The following is a 13,130-nucleotide window of genomic DNA, read 5'->3' as shown; positions in this document are numbered from 1 at the left end:
TTGTTTTATTTAGATTTTTTTTTTTCATCTTCGCTGTGTTTTGTGTCAACATTTACTGCAGTGGATCTCTGTGTGTGAGTTTGCACCTGCTTGTCAGTCGTACTATTTTCCGGTGCTAAAACAATCACCACAAACAGTTCTAGATTTGATGAATTGCATTGTGCCCACTGCATTAGTTTATTTGCATTTCCCCCCTCCCATTTTTTCGCCCCTTATGAGAGCTGCCTACTTTAAATATTCATCAGAGGGAAATGCACTGAATGGATTGAGGGCACATTGTGACACACAGAAGATTCCCTGGGGTGTGTACCCCTTATTAACATGTGGAGTGACGTTTGCACACGTTTTAATACCCCTAATTCTATAGTGAATCTGCCCCTTGATGTGCTGGATGGCAGGATAATCTCCCGAGTGACTCATCGCACCATTGCCCTTTTCCTAACTGTCTCCGGTAATCATCGAGAGGTAATAAATGGGAGACCTCCTCCATTGTCAGCTGGAGTGTTCCCTGTCGCTCACTCTGCTCACTGTCAGCAGCTCCCATGTCCCGCTCCCAGGATCTGGTGCACACCTTGCCCCTTCACCACCCCTATGATTGCGTCAAGGGAGAGTTCCTATAGGACCCGGTGAAGACTGAAGTCTTTGCAGATTGGCCACATCTGGGCAACCGCCAGGAGCTTCAGCGGTACGTTGGCCTGGTTAAATTCTACTGCAGGTTCATCCGTAACTACAGCTCCATTGCAGCCCCCCTTACAAGACTTACCTAAACCAAGCACCCATTCAGTGGAGTTCTGAGGCCCACCAAGCTTTCGAGAAACCTAAATCTCTTTTTACTAGTGCCCCGGGGTTTAAACATCCTGACCCTTCTCTCCAATTTGTGGTAGAGGTAGATACCTCAGACTCTGTAGTGGGGGCCATTCTCTCTCAATGAGACCCCAACACTCAAGCTACACCCTTGTACCTTTTTATGTCATTGGTTAAGCCTGGTTGAGGAGACGTATGACGTTGGAGATCAAGAAGTACTAGCAATGGTTTTGGCACTACAGGAGTGGAGGCACTGGTTGGAAGGCTCGGAGTTACCCTTTTTGATCTGGTCAGATCTCAACAACCTCGCCTACATCAGGTCTACTCGTCTCACTTCTCGCCAAGCCCGTTGGGCCAGTCTTCTCAACTTCTCACTCTCTAATCGCCCCGGATCTCGCAACATCCGGTCCGACTTCCTGTCACAGATCCATTCCCCTCTTTCCTGCCTGGGGGAGTCTGACTTCCTGTATGGTGAGAGCCGCATCTTGGGAGATCAAGAATATGGTTCGAGAAACTCAGCAACCTTACTCGGGTCCTGGAAAAGGGCTCAAGGACTGGCTGGTTGTGCCGCTCTTCAGCGTCCCCTAGCTTCCAGGCTAGTTTTTCAAGGCGTGACATCTGATTTCTCCTCTTTTTAATTACTTTGTTAAATTACTTCTGTGTGCAATAGTCTCTATATCTTTTTTATAATTTTATTCTTTAACAATCACTTTAGAAAAATTATTGGAAGCACTTTGGACAACAATTAATTTTTTAAGAAAGGTGCTGTATAAATAGTTTGAATCATGGATTTATTGATTAATGTATCTGCTTTTTGGTGAATCTAGTTCATGTCTGGATTACACAATGCCAAATACATATCTAAATAAAATGTTTTCAGTACAAAAAATAATTATGAGCAGGTTCTGATAACTATTCTGTAGATAAACCTTTTGAAATGACTTAAAAAAAAAAAGAAAAATATAAGGCAGTAGGGACTTCATAAATGTGTAATATTCAGTATAAATGATGACAGAAAATCACATTATTATTAAATATAAAAAGGAAACCCAGAGAATCAGGATGGTCTTGGTGCAGAATGACAAACGTTGAGTTTTTCAGTTGGATTGTGGGGGTTGTGATACAGAACCATTTCACCAGTCCAGTCTGGTTCTCCCAGTTTGTGCTGTGCTTATACAGTATTCTTCTGGTCACTGTGCAGCACCGATGCAGCTCTGTCTTTATTCCAGTCTTTCTGGATGAGGTTATGTTGCATAGTGATCAAAACTTCTCAGGTATTCTAGAGCGGCTCGGTAGCACAGTTGGTACTGGTCCTGAAGACAAATAGTATTCAGTTAGGTTTGAGTTTCTCACAGTATGTTTATTTACATTTTAATTTAACATGCACCCTTTTCTATTCGGACAAACATCATTAAATAAAACTACCTAAAACTATTGGGGAAAGCACAGTTATTATGAAGCAAATATGATCAAACCAAAATTAACTATGAAGTAAAGATATGTCACCCTCTATTTACAAATCATTTTCAGGTTAATCTCTCATCTGTCATGATATTCATGTTTATAATACATTTTGTTTAAAAGCGCTTTTCCAGAGAATCAAAGACACTTTACAGTAGGCTTTACACGATCAGGACCAATCACTGATTAGTGAGTTTTTCAAAAAAAACATCCGATCATATGAATTCAGGTTATTTGCGTTAGATTATTATTACTTTTTTATTTTTTTATTATAAATAACCATTTTTATGGAAATCACAATTACTAAGTCAATTATCTGAACTCAATTACAATTTCATTACGAAAGCAAAAGATTTTCATAATAATAATATAATTACGCCATAATTGTAATTAATTACAATTATAATTGACCCCAATCCTGCTTGGAGCCATGCTTTGATATCACAGAGACAGTGTGGCGTGGGTTTCAGGGGCGATAGACTTGGTGGAAATGTATAATTGGACGTAATCGAAGTAGCAGTGAAAACGATGACGACGAATGATTTGACCGAGGGGGAGGAGATACTGTAGATGGTGAAGAGGAAAGGGCCAAGCACAGAGCCCTGGGGGATTCATGGGGACAGAGGGACAGTGTTAATGATGATAGTCAGTGAGATGAGCGTGTAACCAGGTGAGGGCATCATCAGTGATATTGAGGAGGGATTGTAAGCAGGAAAGTAGGATGGAGAGGTTGATGGTGTCAAAAGCAGCAGTGAGATCGAGAATGGAGAGGAGGCCAGAGTCAGATGAGAAGAAGAGGTCATTGGTGACTTTGAGGAGGGCTGTTTCAGTGCGGAATCCAGATTAAAATTGTTCGAATAGTTCAGGGGTGGCCAACTCCAGTCCTCATGGGCCGGATTCCTGAGACTTTTAGATGTGTCCCTGCTCCAACACACCTCGTTGAAACCAATGTGTTGTCATCAAGCTCTGCTGAAGCAATGATAACGAGCCATTCATTTGATTCAGGTGTGTTGGAGCAGGGACAAAAGTCTCGGGAATCAGGCCCTCGAGGACTGGAGTTGGCCACCCCTTGAATAGTTGATAATTGTTTAGATGGGATGTGATTTGTGCATTTGTAATTCATGTGATATAAACAAAAGGAAAATGCAAGCCCCTAAAAAATATCGTTGATTTTTATTAAATCTGTGATTTTGAGATAACTACAACTGGATTATTTGGTAATTCACACAATAATTCATGTTTTCTCTGTCATTTTTACTTTCTCTTGAGTTCTGAATTGGATGTTCTAAAGGGCCGGATTTGGCCAACGGGCCTCGAGTTTGACACCTGTGCGATACAGTATACATGTGGGTAGTTCTCACGTACTCAGTCTTTTCATACTATCTAATGTGAATGCACTAAATACTCATTTTGACATCAGACTTAGTATCATATGCTGTGTACAACACAGCATATGCGTACACAGCACTGATGTTTTGTATTTCTCAGTAGATGAGGACATCACTAAATAACTAAAATAGCATCTATAACGGGAGTTTCTCAATTGAAAAGAAGGAGAGATTGAGAGATTACACACATGAACACACACACACACACACCTCTGTTTGGACCATAGCTGGTCTCTGAGTCCTGAGGATCTTGACGGTCTGGAAGAGATCGACCACGCCCTCGTACCTCATTCTCTCCAGAACTATGCTCAGAGAGATGAACACACCAGTTCTTCCAACACCAGCACTGGAAAAAAAAACCACATCACACTTCACACTCACACACGTGAGAAGAATGCAGTGTAGAAAACAGGCTTAGAGCAGCAGCTCAGTGAAGGACATGGAGGACATCTTTAGCTATATCTATAATAATAATAATTCATTAGCATTATTATTATTATTATTAAAGCTGCTGGAAACAGTTATTTTTCTCTTAGATAAATACATAGTGTGGCATCATAGATCATTAAATACAAGATCATTTGCTCAAAAAATGTTTTTTTTAAAGTTCGTTTTGATGGCTAATGTAAACGCTCAGGTTATTGACATTGTTGGAACATAAACTACATACTGTATGTTTAGCTAGCATGCGTGCGCTACCTGCAGTGCACAGTGATTGGTCCGTCCTGTCCAAACTGCTCTTTAGTTTTATGAACTTGGCCGATGAAGTCGGTGAATCCCTCTGTGCTCTTTGGAACCCCCTGTTCAGGCCAGTCAGTGAACTGGAACTGTCTGATGGTCCTGGACTGGCCATCCTGACATATAACAACATACAGTGCATACAGTAGGTCAGGGTGATTGAAGCCAATAACACACCAGTCTGTCAGCCACAAGCTGGAATGGTTTCCAGTGATTGTCCCTCTCATTTTTTCTCATTCATGGTTGAATATTACTATTAGCATCCACATCCACAGTATATGTGTATACTGTATGTACCTAAGGGTGATCATCTTTGTCTGTGGAATATTTCTAATGATGACATTTTTTAAAGAAAACCAGACTTCATACTTTTGAGAAAATTGTGCCATAAAGTGTAAACATGCGAGTCTGAAGTTTTACAAATGTCTTTGGCCACTTTTTGCACCATTCTGTATCTGCTAGCATGATGCTACCATCGTACACATTTACATAATTTTCGTGCACTTTGCACACGGATCAACTTATTGAATAGTTGTCATTTTACTGTGCTGTAACTACAATGCACTATTACACTTAAAGCTGCAGTATGTAGAATAGTGAGTATGGAATAAAATCAACCACGCTCCTCCCAACCCTCCCTGTTTTGAATTCACCAGCATCCTCGTGGAGTTCTTGGCGTCTTTTCTCTCAATATAGACAAGTGACAAATGTAGGAACTTTATCTTGTGTTATTTTCTGATGTTTTAGAGACTCTGACATGAAAGCATGCATCACTCTCTTGTTACTGTTACTAAATCTGCAACTACTACTGTAAGCCCCTCCCCCAACCCAAAAACCACAGTAATCCCAGCTGCAGGTCAGAGCAGACCAACACCACTCCACGTCCAGACTGCAAATGAATTGCTCATGTTCTCTCCACCTTGGATATGCTTCTCTAAGGTTTAGGGATAGATACATAATTCGGTACTTTTTTGATGTTTTGCCATTCGCACACAGGTTTTTACCTCTGTGCACAAGGCAAGTGAAATACTCGCAATATAGAGCTCTGTCACATAGAGCTGCTTTTTAATATGTGTATTACAGCAAAGGTACAAATTATCAGCTCAAATGTGACAGGTACCTACCTCTACTAAGGTTTACACGCAATTCATTCCATTGGTTCTCTCTCCTTCTGGCGCCGACACTGTGCAACATACTGATGTCACCAGAGTATGTTTCATTATCTTTTTTCTGTTGCTTTTCCACGTCTCTCTTCCTTTCCCTCTTGCTTTGCTGTGCACCCGTTGTGCCAACACTGTGATGGAGACTTTTCCTGCCATTCTTCACCACCGCACTTTACTACAGAGGACATGAACGCGCCTCAACTTTAGTTACACTCTGATTGTCTGAAAAGTCGTGTCAGCTCAAATACAGAGCCAAGAGAAGGAGCAGAGGAACAGAGTCCTTTCAGAATACTTTAAATTACAATATGATCAAAGTAAATCACGGATTTTTGACTAAATGAAGCCAAAAAATAAGATACGTACTGCAGCTTTAAAAGCAGTTAAAAACTTGTATATTAATATAATACTTGTGTTTTTTTTCAATGTTAGGTTGTTGTCTGTGTGTTTTTTTCTGTAAATCTACTCTTGTTGCTTTATATTAAGAAGTTTCCTTTTTGTCACTATCTATATACTGTATATAGATATATAATCTAAATCCTGACCATGATGTTATTAGCTATACAACTGGTTTGCTTTCTTTTTTTGGACAGAAACGTGGATCTTATTTCCTCTCACATACAATCAGCTTGTGTTGAACTTTAAATGAAGTGTTGCTCAGAGACACTAGTAATATTTGATATTTAATACTTTGAACGTTTGATCTTTTCTCTTTTTTATCTAAATATTTATCTTGATGTATTGTTTCGCGTTGAAGAGAACGAACCCTTGCATCTGTGACTTTGAACTCTCGTAGGATGTACTGGGGCATGTCGTACTCAGCCATGGGATCCACCACAAAGTACTGGTAACGTGCTGAGCGCTCAGCGGGCCAGTACTGATGGCACTTCTCCTACAGATCAAAGGCAAAAGCAGTAAAGCAAGACAATGAGTTTCAACAAATGAAAATGCTGAGCTACAATCAGGTTGTTGGAGGGCCTGTAATGTCCCGTGATCGCGGAAAATAGACGGAAAATACAGAATTCACTTCCTGAAAATAAATTATTTTTCTAAACAAAATCAAGTATAAATCACAATGACACTAAATACACCCTCACATGCATGCTTTGGGAAAATAGCACATATTTACACACAATTTGTCTATCCATTGTAAATGCATAGCCAGAGAAACAGAAATGTAATTTCGCACAAAATCTGACGTAATATGAGGCAATTAAACAGTTAAAATAAGTAAAGTTACATTCTATAGGTTAAATAAAAAAAGTTAAAAAGATGGAAACAAACATTTTCAGTGATGGTTGAAACAAATGATTGATAAAAAAGTGAAGTTTAAAATACAAAAAAGTTAAAATTTTGATTGATTGATTATTAATAATAATTAATTAATGTTTTTTATTAAGATTTCAATAAGGTAAAAATAAAAATACCAGTAATTATAAATATTCTCATTTAGATTTAATAACTTAAAAATATATGCATTGATATTGATAATGTAGGTTAAAATATTTTTAAGCATAGGGCAGGATGTATAAATCAGACTCCATAGTGACACCATGGTGGTTCGTGTAACTGCAGCCATCAGCTAAGCCGCCACTCGAGCGTTCATCAGTTGTTTGGCACCGGAGAGGATGGATACCCGACGGCACCAGACGGGTCGGGTTTGGACAGATTTTTAGAATTGGTGTTCAGGTTTGGTCACATAATGTTGTTAGCGTTCAGCGTTCTTCCTTTCCTGCTGTAGTCCTAAATAATGCAGGTTTAACTGTAACAGTGAGAGCAGGATCCATGGTGCAGGAAGGATGGAGCAGAGGAGGAGATTTATGAAGAAATACACTGTTGAAACATTCCTTTTTCTGCTCAATAACATGGATCATTCTTATCTTTGATACATGGATTATGTAAATAGATCTAATGGGTCTCTTAGGTTGCACTGTGCCCCCGTTTGTGTTTCACTTTTGCTTCTTGCTCTGTGCGTTGATCTGATGTTGACATTAACAGTTGTTAATAAAATCAATGCTTACCACTAAAACAAACGTAAATATGTCATTTCTGCACTCCAACTGTGACACAGTTATTTATTTACTCGCCGTTCATGTGACTGTTTACTGCAAGACCTGTGCACATGCCTCTGCGTACATCTGTGGAACCAAACTGTGGTTTAGTCCACTGTGCTCGTCTTTTTTCAGTCTCCAAGCTGTCTTCTTCTCATTCTTCTTTATTTCTGGTATTGGGACGCCTCTCCAAGCCGTCGAGAACGTGCACTAGCGTCATTTGACGTCACCATTAGCATCATTTTACGTCACATCTGCAAAACTGCGTGGGAAATTTGTACCCAGAACAAAATGTATCACACAATCTGTTCAAGGCAATAGGTAGAAATATGTGTGGGATCATTCTCTTTGGTTTAGAGCGCTTCAACAACCATTAACATTAAAAGACATAAAATATAAGCCTGCCCTACGCGCCTTTAAAATCGTATTGAAAGGAAAAGTTTGAAGGAAATCAAATACTTAATATGATGATTTTATTTAAACAATGCAGAGTTGTTTGATCTATTGATGTTGAGCACTTGTTATGTCTGTTCACTTCTATTATATTTGACGGTTTTCACCTCACGCTAATGCTAAGGTTGAGGCATTGTTAAAGCCGACCAGAGGAAGAATGCAATTATTTCATCTTCAAAATAAAACAAAGTGAAAGAAGTCAAAGCACGAGTGAATCCAGTTTATTTTTTACTGGTTACATACTCATTTCCCTTCATGTGGGGATAGCACGACGCTGAAGAAGTTGACAGTTTATTTGAAACATGTAACAGAGTCAAAGGAGTTGGAATTTTGCTTTTCACCATATTTTCACTGTCAAACAGGTGGGCTAATGTTAGCTTTAGCTAGTGTAGCAAACGACTGACATTTTAAACAGAACCCAGTGTGATCTCAGCGTGTGCTGTGCTTGTTTCAGTGCTTTTCTGCTGTGTATGAACATGAAAGTAAATGACAATAGTGAACTTCATTAACCCTATGAAACATGTTTGGAACAATTTCAGGCAGTTTAATAGCCTGTCATGACTTCGGATTAGAGAAAAAACGATGAAACGGAAAAGTACAAACTGACGTGGCGATGACACGAAAAAGATTAAAATCTAAAATCTTCTAAATCAAAAAGAAGGAAAATTGTGAAAAAGAAAATCAGATGCCATGTTGTTGGAATGGACCAGGGTTGGGGGTCAGTTATATTTGTAATCGCGTAATTGATAATTAATTACAATTATGGCGTAATTATAATCGTAATTGTAATTTTAAAAAATTACAATTATAATCGTAATTGTAATTTAAAAAAAAAAAATCTGTCGCTGTTGTAATCGTAATTGAGTTAATATAATTGACTTACTCCACTATGAACCGCCACCTTAACGTGGTGGAGGGGTTTGAGTACCCGAATGATCCTGGGAGCGATGTTGTCGGGGGCTTAATGCCCCTGGTAGGGTCTCCCAAGGCAAACAGGTCCCAGGTGACGGGTCCGACTAAGAGCGGTTCAATAGCCATATATGTACATGAAACAACAAAGGCAGTTCACATCGCCCGGATTGGCGCTACCGGGGCCCCACCTTGGAGCCAGGCCCGGGGTTGGGGCTCGAGTGCGAGCGCCTGGTGGCGGGTGCTTTGCCCACGGGCCCCGGGCGGGCAGAGCCCGAAAGGACGACGTGGGCCCGCCCTCCCGTAGGCCCACCACCCGCAGGAGGGATCATATGAGGCCGGTGCAATGTGGATCGGGCAGTCGTCCAGGGTGGGGGCCTTGGTGATCTGATCCCCGGCTACAGAAGCTAGCGTTAGGGACGTGGAAGCTTGTGTGCGAGGTGGAGAAGTTCGGACTAGATATAGTCGGTCTCACCTCGACACATAACAAGGGCTCTGGAACCAGCCTTTTCGACAGGGGTTGGACTCTCTTCTACTCTGGAGTCGCCAATGGTGAGAGGCGCCGGGCCGGGTGACTATACTTCTTGCCCCCCGACTTAGTGCCTGTATGTTGGAGTTTACCCCGGTAGACGAGAGGGTAGCCTCCCTCTGCCTTCGGGTGGGGGGCTGGATCATGACTGTTGTTTGTGCCTATGGGCCAAACAACAGCTCGGAGAATCCACCCTTCTTGGATTCCTTAGAGGGAGTACTGGAGAGTGCTCCACCTGGGGATTCCCTCGTTCTGCTGGGGGACTTCAACGCTCACGTTGGCAGCGACAGTGAGACCTGGAGGGGCGTGATTGGGAGGAACGGCCCCCCTGATCGGAACCCGAGCGGTGTTTTGTTGTTGGACTACTGTGCTCGTCACAGATTGTCCATAGCGAACACCATGTTCAAGCATAAAGGTGTCCATATGTGCACTTGGCACCAGGACACCCTAGGCCACAGTTCGATGATCGACTTCGTAGTCGTGTCATCGGACTTGCGGCCGCATGTCTTGGACACTCGGGTAAAGAGAGGGGCGGAGCTGTCAACTGATCACCACCTGGTGGTGAGTTGGCTCCGATGGCGAGGGAGGATGCCGGTTACACCTGGCAGACCCAAACGTATAGTGAGGGTCTGCTGGGAACGCCTGGCAGAGTCTCCCGTCAGAAGGAGCATCAACTACCACCTCCGGGAAAACTTCAACCATCTCTCGGAGGAGGCGGGGGACATTGAGTCCGAGTGGGCCATGTTCCGTGCCTCTGTTGCTGAGGCGGCTGATCGGTGCTGTGGCCGCAAGGTAGTCGGTGCCTGTCGTGGCGGCAATACCCGAACCCGTTGGTGGACACCAGGGGTGAGGGATGCCGTCAAGCTGAAGAAGGAGTCCTACCGGGCCTTTTTGGCCTGTGGGACTCCGGAGGCAGCAGACAGGTACCAACGGGCCAAGCGGAGTGCAGCCACAGTGGTCGCCGAGGCAAAAGCCCGGACATGGGAGGAGTTTGGTGAGGCCATGGAGAACGACTTCCGGACGGCTTCGAAGAGATTCTGGACCACCATCCGGCATCTCAGGAGGGGGAAGCAGTGCACCGTCAACACTATGTATGGTGCGGATGGTGCGCTGCTGACCTCGACTCGAGACGTTGTGGATCGGTGGGGGGAATACTTCGAAGACCTCCTCAATCCCATCGACACGCCTTCCAATCAGGAAGCAGGGCCCAGGGACCCGAGAGTGGGCTCTCCTATCTCTGGGGCTGAGGTTGCCGAGGTGGTTAAAAAGCTCCTCGGTGGCAGGGCTCCGGGGGTGGATGAGATCCGCCCGGAGTTCCTCAAGGCCCTGGATGTTGTGGGGCTGTTATGGACAGAATTTCTAGGCGCAGTCAGGGCGTTGAGGGGGTCCGGTTCGGGGGCCTCAGTATTGCATCACTGCTTTTTGCAGATGATGTGGTCCTGTTGGCTCCAACATACAGTGAGCTTCAAATCTCACTGAATCGGTTCGCAGCCGAGTGTGAAGCGGCCGGAATGAGAATCAGCACCTCCAAATCCCAGTCCATGGTTCTCGACCGGAAAAAGGTGGAGTGCCTTCTCCGGGTTGGAGATGAGGTTCTGCCCCAGGTGGAGGAGTTCAAGTACCTCGGGGTCTTGTTCACGAGTGAGGGAAGGATGGAGCGAGAGATCGACAGGCGGATTGGTGCGGCGTCTGCAGTGATGCGGAGTCTGCACCGGTCCGTCATTGTAAAAAGGGAGCTGAGCCAAAAAGCGAAGCTCTCGATTTACAGGTCGGTCTACGTTCCAACCCTCACCTATGGTCATGAACTTTGGGTCATTACCGAAAGAACAAGATCACGGGTACAAGCGGCCGAAATGAGTTTCCTCCGTAGGGTGGCTGGGCTCTCCCTTAGAGATAGGGTGAGAAGCTCAGTCATTCGGAGAGGGGCTCAAAGTAGAGTCGCTGCTCCTCCGCCTCGAGAAGAGCCAGATGAGGTAGCTCGGGCACCTAATTAGGATGCCCCCTGAACACCTCCCTAGTGAGGCGTTCAGGGGGCCTCCCTAGTGAGGCGTTCAGGGCACGTCCCTCCGGAAGGAGGCCCCGGGGAAGACCCAGGACACGCTGGAGAGACTGTGTCTCTCGGCTGGCCTGGGAACGTCTCGGGGGCCCCCCGGAAGAGCTGGAGGAAGTGGCCGGGGAGAGGGAAGTCTGGGCCTCCCTACTGAGGATGCTGCCCCCGCGACCCGGAAACGGCTAAGCGGGAGAAGATGGATGGATGGATGGATAATTGACTTAGTGTTTAGTTAATTTCCACGGTAATTACAATTACAGTCAATTACAATTTAATAAATGGAAAACAGGTCTATGAGTTACACATATGTAGTTAATTATTAAAATATGCTTCATATTAAGTTGTCCCACTATCTGTGAGATTTCACTCTCATACAGGTGGTCAGGTTTAGAGTTGGGATAGAATTGATTTTTTTTTCATAAGGACGATATCATTTACAGAGAAACAACTGTATGAATGTAACTGATGTTTTGTACAGTTTATAGCTATTGCTGAATTCCAACTCTTGTCCCTAGTTGAGCTTTTACATGACATATTATAATAAATGCACTAAAATATAAATGTAAACATGCACATGTAAAAAAAAAAAAAAACGCATACAATTATCTCAACGCTCTATGAATAAAAGTTAGTAAAATTGTAATTGAACTTTTGCAATTGAGACTGTAATTGTAACTAACTTTCAGGGTGAAAATAATAATTAGAATTTATTTGTAATTGAAAAAATGCTGGTTATCATTGTCATAATTGCTTTGTAACTGAACATGGATAATTGAAGATGTAATTGTAATTGAAAAATGTAATTGACCCCAACCATGGAATGGACAAATCCGTGTAACCTTTGTTCTTTGGTTATTCTGTTTTAAAACAAAATCAAAAAAATAAACAATGTGGTTATTTTGTTTTACTGACTTAAAACCAAAACAGAAATACTGAAAAATCAATCAATCAATCAATCAATCAATCAATCAATCAATCAATCAATCAATCAATCAATCAATCAATCAATCAATCAATCATTTTTCAGTTTAAAAAAAAAAAAAAAAAAAAAACCTTTGTGTGATATTTGGACCCTCCCCAGGTCCTGGACCAGGCCTCCTCACACAATAAAACTGTTGAGGATTTATTTCAGCAGTTTTCTGGTTCTGCTCCTGTTTTTATTCAGTCTGTGGATGTTTTAGCTCGTAAAAAGCTTGTTTGTTTAGTTTTGCGGTGTTATGGTCCAAATAGTATCCAAATAAACTGGTGACTGACTATCCACTGTAAGGCTGGTGTGAGGAACAATAGATGGTAGAACTTCTACCATTTGAAACTTTTGCAAAAACAATTACAGCTTTGTTGAGGGCAGTAAAAATATTAATTTTGCACGTTATAATACAGCTAGCCACTAACGGCAGCATCAGCACACAAGGAAGTTGATCACAAGTAACGAGGAGCACCAGTAGATTCATTACATCACCTCTGGTTTCTTTAATCACAAATCGTGTGTGTCCTTTTAATAAAATCCATTTTTTGTTTTGATTTATTTATGCATTAATTATGTTACAATTCACCAGTTCATCAGTAATGTGACTTTTGTTGAGTAAA

The 13,130-nt window shown here is 42.5% G+C and overlaps 1 protein-coding gene across 5 annotated transcripts in view; it reads right to left on the bottom strand.

Moving 5' to 3' along the window:
• Positions 1-88: 88 nt before the first annotated feature.
• Positions 89-13,130, bottom strand: part of ptprfa (protein tyrosine phosphatase receptor type Fa) — a 147,238-nt gene continuing 134,196 nt past the window's right edge. For all 5 annotated transcript variants that reach the window (XM_028443395.1, XM_028443399.1, XM_028443396.1 and 2 more), the window contains 4 exons: positions 6,318-6,443; positions 4,353-4,507; positions 3,864-3,999; positions 89-2,117 (listed from right to left, as the gene is read on the bottom strand). In XM_028443395.1, the coding sequence (XP_028299196.1) occupies positions 2,049-2,117; positions 3,864-3,999; positions 4,353-4,507; positions 6,318-6,443 (486 nt within the window). In that variant the 3' untranslated portion in view covers positions 89-2,048. The remainder of the gene's footprint in view (positions 2,118-3,863; positions 4,000-4,352; positions 4,508-6,317; positions 6,444-13,130) is intronic.

This window comes from Gouania willdenowi, chromosome 4 (assembly GCF_900634775.1).
Source record: "Gouania willdenowi chromosome 4, fGouWil2.1, whole genome shotgun sequence".
NCBI lineage: Eukaryota > Metazoa > Chordata > Actinopteri > Blenniiformes > Gobiesocidae > Gouania > Gouania willdenowi.
This window is presented reverse-complemented; position numbering and strand designations above follow the sequence as displayed.